The sequence below is a fragment of the Mastomys coucha genome, unplaced genomic scaffold (assembly GCF_008632895.1).
Source record: "Mastomys coucha isolate ucsf_1 unplaced genomic scaffold, UCSF_Mcou_1 pScaffold13, whole genome shotgun sequence".
NCBI classification, from domain to species: domain Eukaryota; kingdom Metazoa; phylum Chordata; class Mammalia; order Rodentia; family Muridae; genus Mastomys; species Mastomys coucha.
The window spans coordinates 43,221,122-43,242,757 of record NW_022196895.1 but is presented as its reverse complement, the minus strand read 5'-3'; the positions used below and the strand labels follow the sequence as shown (position 1 = coordinate 43,242,757).

General features: G+C 44.2%; 1 protein-coding gene across 3 annotated transcripts in view; it reads left to right on the top strand.

Annotated features, from left to right (window-relative positions):
* The window catches only part of Sema6a (semaphorin 6A), a 121,767-nt gene that overhangs the window by 50,867 nt on the left and 49,264 nt on the right, over window positions 1-21,636 (top strand). For all 3 annotated transcript variants that reach the window (XM_031365651.1, XM_031365649.1, XM_031365650.1), the window contains exons 2-6: window positions 11,997-12,134; window positions 14,230-14,347; window positions 18,351-18,411; window positions 19,339-19,401; window positions 20,126-20,227. In XM_031365651.1, coding sequence (XP_031221511.1) covers window positions 12,035-12,134; window positions 14,230-14,347; window positions 18,351-18,411; window positions 19,339-19,401; window positions 20,126-20,227 — 444 coding nt within the window. In that variant the 5' untranslated portion in view covers window positions 11,997-12,034. The remainder of the gene's footprint in view (window positions 1-11,996; window positions 12,135-14,229; window positions 14,348-18,350; window positions 18,412-19,338; window positions 19,402-20,125; window positions 20,228-21,636) is intronic.

Sequence of the window (21,636 nt, the reverse complement as noted above, 5' to 3'; positions counted from 1 at the left end):
AACCATAGGCAAGCGAGCTCTGTCTCCACTCTCCACAGAGACCATAAATGTGTAGTCTGTGTCCAAGTCTTCTCCAGTGACCCCGGATCCTATTTCTTCTGTTCTATTCACCTGGCCCCTCTCTACCCCAGTGTAGCGGCAACTCCTGTGGGAGTTCCCTCTTTATTCCCAGCAAAAGCCGTTTGCTGTGAGGCGTTTGTTTGCTCACAGTCGCTACTCCCTGCTCTTGGATTCATCTCATAATGGCTGTCCTCAATGTAGCTGGAGATGCCTATCCTTGCCTTGGACGGCTCCTTTTTCTTCTTCTTTGTTTTAAATTGAAGGAAAACTAATTCAATAGCTCCTGTATAAACCTGAGTGGTGAGGGGGTTGGGTCATAGTAAGGTTATAGTAAGAGGACTGTAGTTCCAGATAAGGAACTGGACAATGCTGTTGATACCTACAGTCAATACCTGGATGGTGCCTCTCAGTCATTTTAAGCCTTATAGTATGTATAGTTACAGCCATTAATATGCCATCTGCCTTGGTTGTTGGGAGGTTTTCTAAGAACCGAATCCTGGCAGAGCCCATGATTAGTCTTCCCCACACCCCTTCCCTTCCAGCAACCTGTCTGTGAATGGGCAACGGAAGTGACCTGCTACCAAAGGCAGCTTCGGTGTTTTATTGAATACTGAGAAAGACATCTTCGTTCAGTGTTCAAACACTTGCCCAGCTCAGTGTTTGTCTCGAGTTTTTTTTTTTTTTCTGGTAACTCCCCAAACACTAAGAGAATGATCTGTAAGGTACAAAATTACTGTTCCCTCTGGAATAAAATCACTTTCAAAGAATGGAACCGTCACTGATAACAATTCTCATTACCTTGGAAAGAGAGGCCGCCTCTGCCTCTCATTCTCGGCAAGATGGAAATCTCACTCAAGCTTTATGTGATTCCCTCCCTCTCTCCCTCCCTCTCCCTCTCCCTGCCCCTCTCCCTCTCCCCCTCTCTCCTTCTCCCCTCTCCCTCTCCCCCCTCTCTCCTTCTCCCTCTCTCTTCCTCTCCCCTTCCCCTCTCCCTCCTCCCTCTTTGTGTGTGTCTGTCTGTCTGTCTGTCTGTCTGTCTGTCTGTCTGTCTAGATTCTGGAGAATGCTTAACCTTTCTTTCATGCCATGTTGCTTCTGGGAAGAGCTGATTGAGTAGGCCTGTGCCGAGTATGTCCACCTGCTCTTGCATCCCTCTTGGGGATGACTTTTCCCCACTCTGTGGAGAAATGAGAACTCTGTTAGCTAAAGAGGAAGAATGTTGTTATTTTGAATCTTCTAGTTATTCTAAGTGAACCTGGACAATCTCCTTTCTGAAGTGCCGTGCATGCTTTATTCGCCCCCAAGCTGTGGAGTCCCATCTGTCTGTCCTGACCCTCTGGCTTTTACCAGGGCAAGCCCAGACAACCCAGGTGTACCTTCGCTTCCCAGCAGCCAGGGGATCAGAGGCTTTCAGAGTTCTTATCTATGCCCTCTGCAAGCCAGTGCTTGCTTGAATCTTTCTACTGCAAGAGGGGGACAGGCCTGGACTCCTCGGCTGCCAGATGTCCCCCCCCTTTCTTTCTGGTCCATCATTTCTCTTTGGTTTGACCCTTAGCACATTCATTCAGGATCTACCTTTCATATTCAAACTTATGAACAATTTCATCTTTCCTCTTATTCTGATCTCCCTGGCAGAGATTTTAATTACAGTGATTGCCTGTTGTGCTATTAATTATAAGAATTGTTATCCCCCTTTTGATTTAAGGGTTAATTGGCGATAACCACATGTTATCATGTCTCCAGGTGATTTGAGCTCCAGTAATTAACCTAATGTCCAGGTTATATGATGTTAACCATTTGCCTCCATTTTCCTACATTTTTTAAAATTGATTACCTTGTGCCTGATACTCAATGTTCTCTTGGGAAGAAAGGAATGAGCTGGGGAGTAGAGGGGCACATCAGAAAAAGAAGAGAGATTGGTGGCCTGGATGGAAATGGCCCTCAGAAGCTCATGTATTTGAACAATTGGTCCCCAGTTGGTAGAACTGTTTAGGAAGGCTTAGGAGGTGTGGCCTTGTTGGAGTAGGCATGTCACTGGGCTTGGAGATTTCAATAGACTGTAGGCTCTCCCCAGTTTCTCTGAATCCAACCTGTGGATCATGATATGAGATCTCAGCTACTCCTGCTGCCATGGCTTTGACCCACCATCATGAACTCTAACCCTCTGAAACTCTCTTAAACACGTTCTTTTGTAAGTTGCCTTGGTTATGGTGGTTTAGCACAGCAGCAGGAAAAGCAAGACAACGCAGAAAACCTCAAACCAAACAAACAACAAAACATCTAAGACAAGTTGATACCGGAAAGTGGGCTATGACTATTGTAGGTGTGCCTGTATTTTTGTGTGTTTTGTTGTTGTGGTGGTGGTCGTTTTTGTTTTGTTTTTTTAAGTTTTGTTTGTTTGGAGGAATTTGGAAATCTTTGCGACTTTGAACTAGCCAAGCAGCTGACAGTTGTAAGCAGGTCTTAGGCAGGCTTTCTTAGGAGCCTGGAAGACGGTGCTGTGAGCCAGGTAGACTGGGGAGGACCAGATTAAGACAGTCAGGCAAAAGCAAGGATTTTTTTTTTTAGCAGCAACTGAGATTAGAGACCATTCTTGTGATATTTTGGCAAAGAATATGGCCGCTTTCTGCCTTTATCCTTGGAATGTGTCTGAAGCTTAGTGGAAAACTAATGGCACATTTCTTCGGCAGAGGATATTTTTTTTAAAGCCTACTAGAAAAGTAACCCAGACAGGGAGGCAGCATGTATATCTTCCAAGTCCATATTGTCCACTAGAAAGATCCTGCAAATCCAAAACTCCAAATTCTCCCTTTTATTTCCTAGTTTGATAAGTTCTGGTTTTACAAAAAAAAAAAGATGGAGAGGATGAGAGAGAGAGAAGAGAAAGAAAACTTACAGGTGTTGGAAAATGAACTGCATGAACGAGTAAAGAAGCTACTGCTGGCTAAGCCCTGCCACTCAGAGGATGGCCTGCAACTGGAAAAGTCCTTTGCGCCATTATTCCATAGGGAAAAAGAGACTACTAAGGGCTGATCTTATGGACATGACTTGGGAGAAACTACTACCGCTAACACAAAAAAGCCTGTGGTGCGTGGCCCCTATTTCAAAGGAAGGAAGGTCGAACCACTTGTACTTGAGGTCAAATGGGAGAGAGAATGAGCCCCCACCCCCAACCCCCTGCTCGCAGAGAGGTTTCAAGCTTAGCCAAGCAGCCGCTTCCCACAGTTCACTTTGAAATCCTCCCTACCAAGATGATATCCGCTTTGTGAGCATCCTTCATTTGGTGGGAGCCTTTTCCTGTTGCTGTCTTGCAGGGAGGGAGAGCCTGTAAAGCTGTTCTTAAAGACACAGAATAGAGGAAATTAGGAAAAGTCAACTCACTCAGCAATTCCTAATCACTGGATTAGCCCGGAAGGATAATTCGACACTAGAAAAATAAATCAGTTAAAACTTTTTTTGTTTTTTGTTTTTGTTTTTAATTCTCTGGAGATTTCGCAAGATACCATGTGACCGTCAGAGAGTTTCCTGTCTTTCCCAAAACTGAGTTGGCAACCCTGTCCTGGGAGGTCTCCTTCCTTACTACTGATCCTGTTTTCACTCACTTCCAAGGCCTCTGTTTTTTAAACCTTGGAAAACATGTGTTTCAGGATTTAAAATGTAGCAGGTGATAGATGATAGATAAGGGGCAGAGAGACAGATAATTCAAGTCAGGTCTGCAGCAATATGTAGCAAAATTAAACTTACTAATAGTTTTGCAGGAAAACATGTAAATATTTACTCTAAAGGCAGTCAACAAATGGCCTCGTGCTATTACAAGTCAAACTGTGATGCCAAATGAGCAGGGAAAACTCTTTGGCTCTCAGGGGGTTTGTTTTGTTTGGGCTGTGCGCCTGTGTTTCCAGAGCAAGCATGCCACATACGACAGGGTAGGGTAAAACACATCTTGTTTTCTTTTAAACTTAGGGAGAGTTGAGACAGTTTGAAAAACAGTTTGCTACACCGAAATGGTTTGTCCAGGTGCTGACCACCTTGTCGCGCTCTGTCACTTTCTAATAAACAGGACTGTAAGTTTGGATCTGTGCTCTGACCCTTCAGTCACCTATGAGGAGAAGTACATCATTAGGTAGTGGAGATATTTCAACAAAGCTCTGGCTTCCTGGAACTTACTTTCATTGGCCTTAAGGAAGCATTTACGCCGGATGTTTGGGAATAATGATTGATTTTGAAGGTAGGACTTCTTATTTAAAAAAAAAAATAATAATAATTAAGTGAACATTTTAGGGAGTGGTGTGACCGGAGTTGACTCCAATTTGGGCAACTAGCAAATGCTTTGCTCTCCCCCCAAAAGCAAATTGATAACTGCCTTTGGGAGAAGCTTTGATTACTTAGCTCTCAGTCAATAAAGCCAACTTCATGAGTCACTGTTTTACGTGTAAAGTACATGAGCACAGCCAATAAAAATGGTATTAATTTAGGCAAACTTGGCAGTGTCTACGTGACTCAGTAATAGGTTTAAATGTGTGGGCCCTGCGATTTCACCTAGATCATTAAGTAACTATCCAAAGGAATATGAGGAAAATTTGGGAAAAGAAACAGTGCTTCTATCTCATTTGTCCTGTGTGCGTGTGTGTGTGTGTGTGTGTGTGTGTGTGTGTGTGTGTGTGTAGACATACCAAGACATTAAAAGGCTCTTGAGAGCGTCGAAACATTACTGAGGAGGATGTTCTATTAGGGAGCAGTCCCTGTAATGATATTATGTCTCTTTTTGTACCATCAGAAACCATTAGTCAATTATAAGTTCTATTTTTGGCTTTCAGAGTACAAGGAAAGCAACAGGACTCATTGGGAGAGCGGGGATTGGAAGGCAGGGTGGCATAGGCAGCCAGCACCAGAGGACCTGACCACAAGAGAAATGCTCTGCACTCTTTCTAATCCCATGACTCTTTTTAACAAAGGCAAACATTTACAAGCAGGTTTGTAGAATTTCAAAGCTTCAGTTATTCATAATCGGGGCTGTTTCTCAGGTTGTTTGGATTTCTTCTGAGCCATGTTTGAAGTTGATGCCCCCCCACAGGGGTGGAAGCCCTGCATGCAAGGGAGAGGAAAGAAAGCTTGGGAGGTTAGAATTGTGGCAGCAATGGCGGCGGGGGTGGGGTGGAGGGTAGGGGGCGGGGCAGAGGGCAGCGAGTGGGTGGGTGGGAGATGGTTCAAGTCATTCTGCACATACCCTTGTAAGCACCTGGGTAAAGTACCTTATACCTAACATGTGTCGCTTTTAATAGAGTAAAAAATATACAGAAAATTAGGGACACTGATATAAAATGATCCACATGCTCAGTTCTGGCCATCCATAAGGACATCTTGAGTTTGTACCTTCGAGTACCTCTAAGAGTACCCTTTGGTTTCTGTCCCATCCTTAGAAGAAAGTTATCAGATACACTCTTCATCCTGAGTTACAATACTTTAACTGAAATGAATAAAAGAAAAAAAAAGGAAAATCCATTCATTACATTGGACAAATGTTTACTTTCCTTAAACAAATTTTCCTCTGGTACAAGAATTGGACCAAAGCGAGTGTCTCAAAGTCCAGCCAGCATGAAGTTGTCTATAGCTGCCTTGGGGTGGGCCTTACATCTGAGCAATGAGGTTCACAAAGCCACCTGGGCTCTCCCCAAACTTCTTACCCCACTTCCCTCAGCAACACCCCTGCCCCAGGTAAAATCTTAGCTACTTTTGAAAAGGTATGGTTGTGTTTGTGTTCTATTTTGGTGCGATGCCAAAAGCCATCAGATCCATCCGCTACTCGAGAGAGGTCCAGGCCATATTCTCGGGGTTCCCATCCCCGCACCAGTGCCTCCACACAGTGCCTCTTACAGTCAGTGAGATGAAAATCAAATGAACATCAGGCAATAAGCCAAGGAGAAATGAATGAATTTGGGCTCCTTTTCTGAAGGTGGCGTCACGTTGGGATAGCTCCGTGTAGGAGCAGGGAGCCCTCAACTGCTGTTGGGCTTTGCCACTTGCCTTAAGATCCACATTTGGCAAGTGACCCCTCTTCTCGGGGTCTCCGTTTTCTTAACAGTGAGATGAAAGAAGCCTTTGTTGCTGCAGCTGGAGCCGATACTTGAGTGCCGCAATATTTTTTAAAGTTTAAAAAGAGGTGGGGATGGCAAAAAGCTGGGCATGCCGTGGGCATGCAGGGTTGGGTCTTGCTGATTTCTGAAATCAAGATCGCTTGCCTTGGTGTTTTGAGGCCTGCGGAGATTGTGACTCCAGTGGTGGAGACCGAATGGGCCCTTAGATTCTATCTGAAGCATCTAAGAGAAGTCCATTGAAGGCACTGGCTCAGAGGTGCATGTTCGGGGACAGTGGGGGTCGGAGGAGAAGATACATAAGAAACAAGAACCAATAAATCATGCCATGCCTTCTTCCATCTGAAAGTTCATACACATACACCAGCCTTTATGAAGAAAAAAAAAATACAAATAAAAGTTCTACAAGTACTGCTGAATTCACAACTGCCTTTGCGTGCCTTTGTGCCAGCGGTTTCAGGACTGAAATGGACCATCTATTATACATAGTCGATATTTATTACAATCTCCCATTGAGCGCCATCATCGCTCTCCAAAAATGTGTTGAAGTTAGGTCTGCGGCATTTCCCTTTCCTCTAAAACGGGCGCTTTTATGTCTCTGTTAATGGCCAAGAAGAAGAGAGATGGTGCTGGATTAAGAGGCTGATGCTTTATTAAGAGGCTAGACTGATTTCTCACTCTTTCTTTGAACCTCAGCTCTTAATGCAAGCATCCCAGGACAGGTGGTTCTACCTCCTGGTCCCTCGAAGCCTGCACAGTGGCCATTTCCACCACAATCAATGGGCCCAAGTTGTTTCTAATTCCATTCCGGAAGTGTTCTCTCACCCTCCTCCACATCCTGTGGACAGCAGCATCCTTCTCATGCTGAAGTCCTTGAAGCAGGTCTAGTCCAGGTCAGTGAAGGACACCTTGCTCCTTATGCACTCATTAAAGCTTTACATTTTCCTCTAGTGTGAGAATAATCAGCAGTTTCTATCTCTGACCGGGTCTCCGGCATTCAATGAGCTTGGGTTTTCTGCACAAACACTCTCTTTCACACCTCCACGTGAGGGGAAGGTTCCTCACTGGCTTGAGAGGTATCCGATCTGTTTATCAGCCACAGGAGCAGGCCAGGCAGCCACAGGAGCAGCCACAGGAGCCAGCCAGGCAGCCTCCTTCTCTTAGCCTTAACAAATGACACTGCTCTCTATTAGACATTTGACTTTAAAACCTCGCCAGCAAGGGAGGCAGGAAGGAGGCAAATGGTCCCGCTTAACACAGTGGTGCTCGGACATAATCGGCCTCTCCTCGGTCTGTGCCTGAGAAGCATTTGCGTGTTTCCATTGCCTTAACGCCTGTGATCCCCGGGCCCGTAAAATGGAACGATCATGAGAGCCTACATGCTTTGAAAGTTACTGTATGGATTTTTATGACTGAAGCCATTAAGGGACTCTCAGCTACTCCTCTGTCCACGTGAGCAAAGAGGCATCAACCTGTATCCGATTATTATCATAAGTGAAGTTTCTACCTACACCCCACCTTACCCTCCTCTGTTCCCCTTCCTCCATGTTCTAGGAAGGACATAAACTTCGTAATCACACAGATGGGGGTTTGAGAGCTAGCTCTCCCCTTTGATGATCATTGCCGTTGCTTTTTCCTAACGCGCTGTCAGTGTTTACTACGTGCCACCTAGAAATGTCACTTAGCCGGCTGCCTGGGCCTCAGTTTCCCTACATGGGCATGATCAGGCGCGTCTGTCAAGATTGCCATGGTTACGGGATTATGTTCAGCGTAAATGCCAGCTAAACTATGAATATGCTTAAACGCTGATGGGAGCACTCTCATTGGGCACGTTAGAAGCACTTCTCAGACTTAGGCTTGACCCTGAGGTCGAGACGAGGTAGCATGGCATGCTGGTGGTTCTTGGCACCAACAGATGAAGTGTGCCCAGCCTTCTACGCTGTGTCCATCGGCATCCACTAGGCCGACGTTAGGAAGTCTTTTTCTACCCCCACTCCCTGTTCATCACGCATAGTACCATACATGCGCATACAGATTGCCTACAGTTCTGCATCCACATACTGTGTCAGAACAACCAGGAACAATGGGAGGAAGAGGGGCCTGTTAACTGTGATTGACTTGGAAAGTGAGCTTCCCAGGTGCTTGGAACTTTTTCTGCCTGACGTCATAATCTCAGAACCTGACTTCTTTTCCCCATCTTAGCACCTCTCCTTAGTCTGGGCTCTCATTTGCTCTAGATGGTTACCTGCTTCTAGATGGTTACCTTAGCCTAGAAAAGGCAGTGGGGTGGCCTGGCTCAGAGTCACTTCCTGTGCTGTGCCTCCTAGACTCCTTTCTCTCTTCTTTTCCCATTTTTTTTCCTTCAGCCGCTTCCCCAGAACATGTACCATCTCAGCCTCAGGGATTTTATTATCCACCACATTTCCTGTCCTTTCATTTTACAGGTGACAAAACAAAGAGCCAGTCAGCCTGACTGAGTTGCCTACAGTCACACTATTAGCCTGTTCTTCCTTCAAATAACGACCGTGTGGATTATTGATTATCGCTAAAACTTCCTATCATGTCAGTAGAAAAATGTGTTTTTAAAGGGATTGCTGAAACTTCATAGCAATTAACTTTGTTCATGAGGAAAAAACCCCAACACTACCATTATTTTCTCCCTTTATTCAAGGCCACTGCTAGGGGTTTCAGGACATGTTTTCGCATCACTACCACTTACAATGAAAACCTTCTTTGAGTCTGAACATTCTGGAAGATTCCATTGTGTCTACCAAAACAGTCAAAGGTTGTGTCTGTACAGTCAGGTCCACAAGCCAATAGCATCCATAGCTGAACTTGCAGACAGTGAACAGGGCAACCTTATGTGGTCTCTAAACCAAGCAGCATCCTCTCATTTATGTGTGAAGACACCGGTCCTACAAGATCAACTTGGCGAGGCTGGCTAAGTTTAACCACGTTCATCCATGTGATGAACTTGTTAACAGCCTAATGATGGAAGAGAGAGGAACCTATGAAGCAACTGTTCTTTCCTGGTAAAAGAGCCCAACCGTAATCCTGGAGATGCATCAGGAACATAGCTGAATGGTGGTGCTGACTCTAAGCATGAAGAGAAGCCATGGAATTACATCACAGACTGCATCACACATGTTCATCCTGCCAACTGCAGGGCCGGAGGATGTTTGCCCCATGTCACCTTAAGGTGGAAAGAGTCAAGATATAATTTTAAAAAGTCGGACTTTGTCTTGAGCTTATGGGACGTTTGTGCAGAGGTGGATGCAGCCGGGGCAGGGTAGAGGCTCATTCGTCATGTAGAGAAAAAATGTCTATAAAATACATATCCTGTATTCCCCAGCCTTCTAAGGGAATGTGGCTGTGCTTTCTGAGCCTCCTCTACCCTGCTCCATGCTGTGAACTCGGGCTATAATTCTGCGCTGGGTAATGCTGCTGCTGCACCTTCCCGAGTGTTTTCTCACCCAAAATGTGACCGCTGGTGTGAGCCGTGTTTGTGTTTCAGTCACTCCGATGACTGATTGCCCCACCCCCTTAATGTTATACTGAACAGAGCTCCCCGAGAAGCCAGGGATGGGGACCTCAGAGCTTCTTTCCTTTGTGTTCAGATGCCCCAGATTAGGGAGTACAGGCCAAGAAGGGAATGAATGGACCTGTTGTTAACCATCCTGTAAATACATGCTATGTCTCCTTGGAATGGATTGCTTTTGCGGACGAGTAATCACTCAAAGTTCAATTTTTAATCTGCACATCAGAGATATGGAATTGTTTAGGCTTTTCTCTCAACTTCTTTCCCGCTTTGATTTTTTCTTTGAGATAAAGCAAATTAATTAATGTGCACTTTTCAGTTGAAGAAATGATTCAGACCCAGCTGTGTCTGTGAAATTATAACCTACAATGCACCCGGGACTTGTTAATGCTTTTTTTGGCATGAAGAAAAGAGACATAGGTATCTAATATTAAGTGGTGTTCCAGAAAGCGTAAGTTAGCAGTTTGTTTGCCAAATTAACTTTCAAAGACATTTAGGTTACTAGGTTTGACATTTCTAAACACAAATCTTAAATGATTGATGGACTACTGCAGAATAGCTTTGTTCAAAAAAAAGGGGGGGGGATAATCTTTGGCTGACTGCTTCAAAGGCTGCTTCTCTAGAAAGATGAGACGATAGCCCGTTTTACGTTAATTTCCCTGATACATCAATGCTTATTTGAAATCCTCCTGAGAATGATGTGGTATTTACTGTAGCGTGAGGCTATGTTCACTGTATCCAGCAGCTCCCTAAGACTTTTTTTTTTTTTTGAGCTGTATATAGAAGGATCTTGCTCCACGTAAAACTGCCTTAACAGAATACAGCTGAGCAGACCGAAGCACAGAGATACAACTCTCCTTTTAAAAACCAGCCATGATGTTCCAAGAGGCCAGTTCAGACTCTTGCCACAGAATTAGGAATGATGTTCTTTTTTCTTTCTTTTTTTTTTTAAAGATTTATTTTATTTCATTTCTATGTGTATGAGTACACTGTACAGTACAGATGACTGTTTTCCATGTGTGGCTGCTGTTGATCTCAGGACCTCTGCCGACCCAGCTCGCTCTGGCTCGGGTGTAATTTTCTGCAGCTGTCTTCAGGCGCACCAGAAGAGGGCATCCGATCTCATTATGGGTGGTTGTGAGCCACCATGTGGTTGCTGGGATCCGAACTCAGGACCTTCGGAAGAGCAGTCAGTGCTCTTACCCACTGAGCCAGGTGAAGAACTATAGGCAACTAACAATTGATGAGCAAGTGAGAATTAGTCTTCTCCAGGGATGAGCCTCCTAATACACAGTGGTCGGCCTTCAAATCATATAATACAAGTAATGCTAATCAGACTCAGCAGGGTGTGTGTGTGTGTGTGTGTGTGTAGTTCGATATAGAGTAAGGGGGCATGAGAGGGCCTGAGGGAGGAAAGGGAAAGATGATATAATTATATTTTAATACAAAATAGATTATGTAATTTTCATTTAGGTCTGAAGTCACTGTGAAGTGACAAACAAGGTCAACATCTCAACTAAACTAAGTAAGGGGTTCTACTGGAAATAAGAAAATAGGATCAGTGTATGTGTTGTGTGTATATGCGTGTCGAGTGCTAGAGGCAGAGGTATGATATCATCGTAGTACCATTGGGTCACAGTATGGCATATATTCTGACTTTTTTTTCTTCTGGTTTTTCGAGACAGGGTTTCTCTGTATTGCCTTGGCTTTCCTGGAACTCACTCTGTAGACCAGGCTGGTCTCGAACTCAGAAATCTGCCTGCCTCTGCCTCCTAAGTGCTGGGATTAGAGGCGTGCACCACCACTGCCCAGCATATTCTGACTTTTATAGAGAGGCTGGGAGTCTAGATCATTATCAGTGATCCGCATTCTTCACTACTGACCATGCCATCACATTTCTGAGAGATTCCTGACTGGCCAAAAAAAGTACTTGTGGAAGATGGCAATTTTTGACCTCTGTAAAGGAAAAGAAAAAAAAATTGCTTGCAGTTGTTCATACTTCTTTTCAAATCCACAGTTTTATAATTGTGAGATTGCAGCCACTACGACCTGTAATGGCCTGGTCAAAGGAAGTGAAGCTTTTTGCAAAACTGTGTGGTGCCAGGGTGACATTGGGCCCATTGGGTACTGGGCACTGTCTTTATGTAATACAGTATGACCAATGAATTCACTGTGGACAAGGCAGAAAACAGAAGCCTTTTGTCTTGAATTATCTTCAAGACCGTTGCATTTTATAGAACTGAATGAAGCTGACTTGCAGAAAGGGAGGAAACGAGAAGTAAGCGGGCTCCTTTGCTCTTTGGCAGGGTGAAGTAGAGAAGCAAGCCTCCCCGCTGAACCTACTATGAGGCCAGCAGCCTTACTGCTATGTCTCACACTGCTACACTCCGCTGGGGCTGGTTTCCCAGAAGATTCTGAGCCAATCAGTATTTCGCATGGCAACTGTAAGTATCACACGCTCACTCTCGGTTGGCTTTTTGAGGGCATCTTAGCCAGCATCAGCCTAGGCAAAAGTTAAAAGGAGCTAGAGGCGACCCAGTCATCTTAAGCTCCGTGTGTGACAAGGATATACCTACTCAAAGCAGGTTAGTTGGATGGATAGGGAGACTGTTAATAGCTTCATCAAGTGTTGTAGCAACACCGGCAAGTCTTTGAAATGTCCCTCGAGCCTCCTGATGAAATTTTACTCTACACATGAAGGCATGCTCCTGCCTTCACACCAGCTACAAGGGAGAAGGAATGTTGCTGACATTCGAAGACTGAGAGTGTTATGTTTTTTATTTGTAACCTGTATGTACAAAATAGTGGATGTTTTTGAAATACTTAAGAGTTAAAAATAACTTAAGAAGAAAAAGCCTTAGAAGCTTGCTAGTCTCCAGCAAGGGGCTGGTGTTAGATTTGTAGAAGATTCATTCCATTTTATAACTTTATTTTGATACCTGCTTTTTGTCAGAGGTAGATGCTGACATAATTAGAACTTCTGGTGACTCCCTAAAAGAGGAAAGGCTTAACCTCTGTTTTGGAAAGAACATCCGATTCCCTATATTATTGTCTGCCCTCCAAAAGACAATTGTGTTCCAGTAAAGGGAAAGAACATTTTTGTCAAGTACCACCTTCTATGTAATCATCCCCAAACACCAAGTGAACCATACCAAAAGATGTCCAGGATATTAATTACACAGAAAGTAGATACGCCAATGTTGCGCTTCCAGCTGGGATTTCTGGAGAAGGAGATGATTCTATATACAAAGATGAGGGGCCAAGCCTGAATTATATAACAGTGGGTGAACAGAAGGTTCACTTCTGAAGTAGCCATGTTCCCCTCACTTGGGATTAGGCATCAAATAACCACATATCTATCTCCATCTACATAAGATTTCTATCTTTGATGTTCTACTTCAATAGGAACCCCAGCCCAAATATGTCATTGACAATCATTAATGGTCACACAGTCCCATAATAAAGGAGATAGAGGAGTTGCCATAGCAAACCTCTATGATGACCAGATATACGAAATTAAAGAATGGTGGAAGAAAAAGTTTAAGATAATTGTACGACAAGCTTATTTGGGAATAAAGTATATTGAAGCTCTCTAGTAACACCCTGCTGTGAAAAAGCCCAGATACCGTGGGTTACAGTGTAGTCATCCAGGCATGAATCTGTGAATGGTTCCCCACTCATGGTTACATCCCCATAACTCCCCAGAAAACATAGCATTTTGAATGTGACTCATCTTTCTTTCCGCTTTTTGGAGGGTTGCCAATGCTCTGGAGACTATAGGTTTAGAAACAGGGAGATGTTGAGATGCAGGTATTTCTAAAGGTCAGATATTATTACACATCACAGACTCGGCCAAAGAGCACCAGCGGAAAGAAATGTGCTCATGGACTCTGCCTGATCACCGGACTGGCTACACTCACTTTGACCCTGTCCTGTCAAAGCCCACTTCTCTGTGAGATTAGCCAATTGCTTAGCTCCAGAGTGCACTTCCCACAGTTCCTAGAATGCCAACCAACCTAGCAGGGCTGCCCTCAATGGTAGATTATTCCACCCGGACGCCTGTGGAGACTGTATTTTTCTTCTGGCTCCTGGATGAAGGCTCTCGCCTCCAGACCACATTGCCTTTGTGGTGATTGATGGGGAAGGCAGCTTTGAAATAGTTTTGTCCGGAGACAAGATCTTTGGCAGCCTGCCCCTTCGGGCTTAGCACTCCACAGAAGATGAAAAGAGAACTGGAGAAGAAAAGAGCACCTTCGTGCAAAGGGTTGACCAGCAAGTTTAACCCTCAGAAACTGTGATGCTTAGAAATGCTAAGACTGGGCTTATTATCATCTGGACTGGAAGTGTAACTCGATCATCCTGAAGGAGCAACTCTCAGAGTGTTTCCTGAAGTAACAGCTTTGCTGGAGATGGGAAATGGTGGCATGGTCTGAATTAAAACATGGTTTTGTTCTGTGGCCCGCCTCCTCCTCACACTGGCCCGTTGATTCTTGGCTTGATCTGCATTTCCCTTTCTTACCCCATCTCCTTTTTTCACAGATACAAAACAGTATCCGGTGTTTGTGGGCCACAAGCCAGGACGGAACACCACACAGAGGCATAGGCTGGACATCCAGATGATCATGATCATGAACAGAACCCTCTACGTTGCTGCTCGGTAAGACACATTCCTCACACGCACCGTCAGAAGTACCTGAGGACCTAAGGGTTCCCGTCCCCACCCGCCAGCGGTGCTTCTCTTCCTAAGAACTTGCGGTTCCTTACTATGTTAGTTAAGCTAAAAGCTACTTGTGTTTGTCAAGCGATCATTCCTTCAAGATTTTCCATGTCTGTTTAACCTTTTGGGGGATTTTTCTATGTCTGTTTAACCTTATGTGGATTTACGGAGAAATAATTGCATATTTTGAGGCTTACAGCTCAACTAAGCCACTGTGTTTCTTGAACATATATGCAAATATTTACCCAAGTACACATTAGAGTACTCCACCACTTGACAGTTGTTTGTTAAACCAACATGGATGTATCGGCATGTCCTATGTAGTGTGCAGAGATGTGTGTCTATTATAGCTATTTCTATGTTTGCATTAAATATTTGCCAGTTCTTTGACCAAATGGTAGTGGTGAGCAGAGAAAGTACAATATTGTGTATGTCTCTTCAGAGTTTTGTATTTGACGGTAATAATAAGCTTCACTCGTCCTTTGGGAAATGGCACGTGGACACACTGCTGTCCTAAAGCAGTGTGCAGTCCTAAGAATGCCACCTAGGTAGCAGTCACATGGACTTGGCCTTTTGTTCTTATGCTGCTGTGTTCAGCTGCTCCATGGCTTCTCTGGCAGTATGTGATCTCTGCCAGGTATGAGGCTAGGCAGGTATCTTCATGAAGCCCGTGCGGATGTGTGGAACTGAAAAGATAACAATTCACAGGAGGTGCCCACATCAACCAGTTTCTCACAATTCCAACCAGATTTGTCTTATGTAACTCACTCAGGGAGGACCATCCTGAGGTGTTCCTCTGGGGACTTACCTGGCTCTAAACAGATGAGTCATTTCCCATCAGGAAAAAGACGGATGGTGCTTATATGTAGCTGTGAGCCAAGGACCAGAGCAGTTAGAATAACAACAGTACCAGCTTCCTTGGAAGCTCAGATAGGGGTGCCAGTCTCTGTAATAAGTGAAAAGTCACAGTGTCGTGAGCATCCCAAGCCCAGCACACACTTGTCTGCAAGAACCTACAATGAACACTTAAAAAAAAAAAAAGTCACTTCATAAATGCCCCTCATGCTGGTCATGTGGTTCATAAGTGTCAATTTGCCTTCCCCATTTCCTATAGAAGGATTTCAAGGGACAGAGAAGTCAGTGGGCCCAGTAAAAGCTGCAGGATTTGAACAAGGGTAGCCTTGCTGTGAGGACCACACAGCCACTCCCGGTCCTGGGCTGCCCACTGAGAAGTGAAACTCTTTGTCCCATGTTAATAACCGTCTAATAGCTGTTGCCTGAGAGCAGCCTTTGTAGCTATTCATTATGGAACATTCCAGTGAGGTCTCAGTACCTACTTCTTTGGAAGCACGGAAGCTCCTTCCTTGGTATCCTTGTTCATTTCCTGCCATGTAGAAAAGCAAAATTACACTTACAATGTAAAAAAAAAAAAAAAAAAAAAAAAAAAAAAAAAAAAAAGGCCAATCAAAACAAATGGTTAAACGTCAGACCCGTGAGAAATAGGTTGACTCCGGTTATCAGCCATGAATTGTTCTCTTCGCAGTCGAGGCACTGGGAACAAAAATGATGGAAACAGACAGCCCTTGTAGCCAGTGATTTAGCATAGGTGTGGGTTGCAGGCCCAGGGCAAGAGGAACATTAGGAGCCAGGTGTTGTGTAGACTAAGAAGCATTCATTATCCCAGCTCATTAAAACCAAGACGGTTTCATCTGAACTCTCTACCTCAAGGAAAGGAAAAGGGAAACAGAAAGGGAGGGAAAGAAGTGCCCTCCTTTCTAAAGCAATGGAGCAGACCGGCCATTCCCTGAAGGTCAAGCATCTAACACCTTACGTACATGCTGCATTCACACCATACCCAGCCATCTTCCTTCTCTGTACACTCCAAAACAATCTCAAAAGGATTGCCCCATGTGGAGTCTCCCCTTTTCCCTTTCACATTTCTCAACCCTGCCCTCAGACATCCAGGTCCCTAGGTAGCAAGTTTGGCAACACAACTCAGTATTGTAGTCAATGGGTTGGAAAAGAGGAAGTCCTTGGCTTAAGTCCGTTTTGGCTACATTCAAGGTGTCAGAGCATCGCATGCACATGCATCCGAGGATGCACACGGGCAGCAAGGAATGATCCTCTGCCCAGGATTGTAGTTGACCATAAAGCACTGTTTCTATCCACTGGAGCCATGTGAGCTTTGAGATGCTGAAAAAGATTGCTACTCTCCAGAAGATTTCCTTCATGGAATTGTTTTTAAAAGGTTTCCCAGTTCTCCTAGACAATCAGAGTCAGCAATCCAAAGCCAAGTCCCATCCAGAACCCTGGGGACTGATGGGGTTTGGTGGCAAGAACGCCTTCCAATTCTTTCCTATTATTATCCACTTTGTAAATTCTTCTTTCTTTTTTAATCTCTAAACTACTAATTAACATAAACAGACCATGCCAAAAGGGGGCAATCTGAGAGCTTTCTGAGGAGCTGCCAATGCATATTAATCAGTTGTTAATTTACAATTCATATATTCAGCTTCTACTGAAGTTTCGAAGGGAAGGGGGCAAGGAAAAGCTTCCAGTCATTTCAAACCCAATTCCAATGTCCTAGGCAATTCCATCTAATAAGGTGCCTGGCCACAGCGCCATCGTAAAGCCAAACAAGTAATAAGGGAATGCAATAAATGGCCTGAAAATGAAAGGGCAGAGCGATGCCAGTCCCCCACAGAAGCTGAGAGAAGCGTCTTAGCTCAGCAGTTTGTAAAGCAGGCTCCTCCGTGTCCCCTTCACTACCCTGACACAAATGCACACCTTCTGCTGCCAAAAGCACACACACAGACAAGTGCACACACAGTTCAGGAGCAGGCAAGGAAATCTGTAAGCCAACACCCCTGCTTTCTCTGTTTATTTCCATGTGAAAAACTCATTTATGATTTTTCTGTCTTTTCTTTTCTCTGAAAGAGAAGTAAACAGACTTCTCAAGAATTGAATATGTGTGTGCGTGTGTGTGTGTGCGCGCGCATATTTGAATACACACATACATATGTCATATGTAAATCTTAAAAAATAATTACTTTCCCCTCTCCCCCAGCCCCTGTGTCTTTCTAACTAACAAGGAGGTTTGAAAGTCTACACAGGAGTCCTGAGGTCCTGCTTTAAAGCTGTGGATAATTTTCCAGCCCCAGGACTTCCTGCATTTTAGAAAAAAGTCAATGTTATTTCAAGGGAAAATGAGCTGTTTGGATTTACCCCTGCTAGCCCCGTGCCCCCCTCCATCCACTGAGTGTGCCTCTTTTCTTCTCTTTCTTCTCGGTTCCAGACAAAAAGACCCCTTGTGCTCTGCTCGCCTAGGAGGGAGGTTTAAATAGAGCCCCACACCTGAGCTGCCGATTCTGACTCTCCTCTTCCGACGGGAGATGGGCAGCAACCTGTAAAGGCAGTCCAAATCAGGATGAAGCAAGTGGGTGGGCAGATGCACAAACTCTCAGCTCAAGTACATTTATACTTTTAATTCAAAGTGGTCTTGTGGAGGAACGGGTAGCTTCCGGAAACAATCTTACCTTTCTCTCATCCCGTCTATCAAATGATCAAATGGAGCACGTTGAATACCAAGCAGCTTGTGCATGGGTTTCAAGATACCAAGAATGTGACCCTGTATTCCAGCTTCTGGAGTAAGTCTAGCCTTCAGAGCCTTCTAAGCTGAGCTCTATGTACGGCGCAATAGTGCTGAGATTAGGAGGATGCTCAACAAAAGTCTTCATATATCAACCAGACACCAGGATAAATCATAAGTGCTAAGTATGGTTCAAGATAATCTCTTACACTGAATTCTTTCCTTTTTTTCTAGCATGCGGGCATCCTGTGTTTTAACAAATATGGTCATGAGTTTATCTGACCTGAACATGATAAGACTTACTGTGTAGAAAACAAACTGTCTTAACTCTTGTGTCTGACTTTTCTTTTATAGAGACCATATTTATACTGTTGATATAGACACATCCTACACAGAAGAAATTTACTGTAGCAAAGTAAGTTGTTTTTAAAAATCATCTTTCTAAAGCGGGGAGCTTAGGAAATCCTTACTTGAAAAGCAGTGATTGAAATGGTGTGGGCGATGCCAGCATGCCTTTTGTGATGTCTGATTTAGTGAGGGTTTATTACACATTCCAAAACACATATTTCATCAATGTGTGCATATATAATTTGGGGTGTTATGTAATTTGTAAAAAAAAAAAAATCCTTTAATAAAGTATTGCCATACCTAGCGAAGAAAATACCACTTTTCAAAAATAAGATTCTATCCCAAAAACATATTAAAAAACGGTCCCAGTGTTATGGCTTTAACATCATGCAGCCTGAATGTTACTTGAGGGATGAGGGTCTGCAATGTAATTATCGCCCAGACATACACAGAGTCTAACGTGAGCTTTCCTCGTGACTCCACATGGGGACAATTTAGTTAATGAGACTTTGCAGTAGAAGTGTGAGGTTTAGCCCACGAACTGTCAAGAAGGAACACAATCTGGGTTCGACCCCGTCCGCCTGGAGTGAGTGTCTACTTCATGTTTAAGGAAATGACTTCCATGCTTTAAGAGAAAGTTCTTCTCTACAAACACTGAGGGCAGCCGCCACCCGCATTTTATTAAAATGAGCACAATTTGCAAAGTTGCTTTAGATATGCTTATGTGAAATTCCCACGCTTCTCCTTTATCGTCACCTCAAAAGGGAGAACATCCTGTAGTTTAATGAACAGATAAGAATCATAAAATTAAGCAAAAAAAAGTTTCTTCCTCTAATATGTTTGTCGTCATGGGGGAATTACACATGGAGAAGGGGTGTAGAAAGCGTTCAATAAATACATGTTCAGCTTCTACTCGCCCCACGGGAACTCTTACTTCTAAAATCAAATGCAACAACCTCTAGGCTCTAATTGATTTCTTTCTTGATCCCTGCAGAAGCTGACATGGAAATCTAGACAGGCTGACGTAGACACATGCAGGATGAAGGGGAAGCATAAGGTGGGCCATTGTCATGTCTCCTGCGGCTGCCACTTCGGGTTACGTTTTTGACGGTTATCTCCCGCCGTAGACGATGATTTGAATGCATCTCGCTATTCCCTTTTCCCCAGTAATTGCTTTTTCCATCAACTTATTGAAGGCTTTAATTTGCAAAAATAGCCTGCTCTTAATGTGATGAAACATTACAACATCTGCTAGGACTACACTGAGAACTCCTAGGGCACAGTAGGGATTATGGACACAGATCTGGTCTCCTGAGTGCCCGATCCCAATAACCCACCTCACGGGCCAGGGGCACACCTCCAGTCTGTGGAAGCACTCATAAATAGCACAGCAAACTCACAGGCTTTTGTGCCTTTGGTCAAATAAGAACATAAAAGTAGTCTTCAGTCAGAAGCCTTGCACATCAAGGAATTCTGGAACATCTGGCATTAAAATTAATATGATCGGAGGTTGCTGTATTCAGCTCTCTGTTCTTCTGTGACATGAAAGAACCACACCCTTCTCTGCCGTGTTTTTATTTACTGTTGGAGTAATCATTGACATCCTCTCTTGGTTCTCATTAGCAACAATTTGACCATGTAACTGGGGAACCCAGCTGTGTAACCTTACACGCTGTCCTCTCCGCTCCGTATCCCGGCTGTTGACGGATCGTGGTTGGTGGTGATGAATGGGCTTTTGTTCTGAGTGGACTCCATTCAAAACAGTTTGAACTCTGTTTCAGGATGAATGTCACAACTTCATTAAAGTTCTTCTCCAGAAGAACGATGATACGCTGTTTGTCTGTGGAACCAATGCCTTCAACCCTTCCTGCAGAAACTACAGGGTAAATGTCATTTGTCTGTTGCAACCACACTGCTCGAAGGTATTTCATAATTTACTGACATCATCCATGCAGCAACTGAAGAGGGGTAACTCAACACCACATTGGTTCCCTTCAGCTTAGTATACTGATCCAGGACAGTGATCCTGAGCAGGCTTCTAAGCTTCCTGTTAGTTCAGAATTGACAGACATCTTTAAAGAGCATTGCTTGTGAAGGTGATTTCTAGAAGCCTCTAGTCTTTATTGTTCCAAAGACTGCATACTTACCACGTATAATGGCATGCGGATTTCCTCTCTTCTTTTCTTTGTCCCACCCACTCCTGTTATTACCTCTCTGAGGACAAAAACTCACTTAATTTGTAAGGAATTTCTATTGTAAATGATGTGGGCAAAGCACGCTGTTTGAAACTGTAGACTCTCCTTGTAAGATTTGCAAGAGAGGAATTTAATTACATTTTGTACCGACTTGCTTGTCCATGGCCCTACTTGCTTTGGCCTTCGTACAAGAAAAGAAAAAAAAGAGGAGGAGGAGGAGGAGGAGGAGGAGGAGGAGGAGGAGGATCAAGAGCAAGATGAGGAGGAGGGAAGAAGGAAAAGGAGAAAAATTGGCCTCAAAGACCTAGGAAACCCAGTGTGGGGGGTGAGGGGGACTTACAGTTGAGGATCCAAGAGCTCTTGAGCTGCTGGACCAGGGTGCCAATGCTCTAACATCTTGGCTTTACCACTGTTACCTTTTCTCTGGGCCCCAGGTTTTCTTTAGAAAACTTATGTTGATTTTTCTCCTGTAGCCAAGCACTGAGACTGTCAGGGCAGAGACGTGTTAGCCATTAGGGAGGCCAAGCCCCAAGAGAAACGTTACATGTCTATGCAGTTGCTATGATGTGATGAGTTAAGAAAGCATAGCACAAATATTTTTACCCTCAGCAGAGGTAAAGTTGGTGGAAGCTGTAGCAAGTTGGATAAGAGCCTTCTAAAAATGTTCCCACGTGCTGGCCTCATAGCTGGAACGTTAACACCACCCAGAGACCTGCCAGGACAAGGAACGCACTCATGATTGCTCAAAATCTGAAATGGTGCAACCCAAGCCGGTGCTTTGTAGGAAAAAAATCATGAATGAGCCAGTCTCCACCTTTTGTCACAAAGGACAGTAGGCCATCAGACATGAAGGTCGAGGCCATCCTGGATAGGGAGAGTAGCCCAAGCAAAGACAAGGCACAAGAAATGATCTACTGAGCACCAGAAATTTTATCTAGTACTGAAATGGTGGACCCTGAAGTGACAAGGGACAAGTCAAGTGACTGGAGAGGTATGTTGCCCCCCGGAGTGAAGGAAAGAGAAAAGATTCTTTTCAGAAAAATTTAGGTTGATTTTTCTATTATGGCCAAGCACTGAGAAATGTGTAGCTTTAAAAA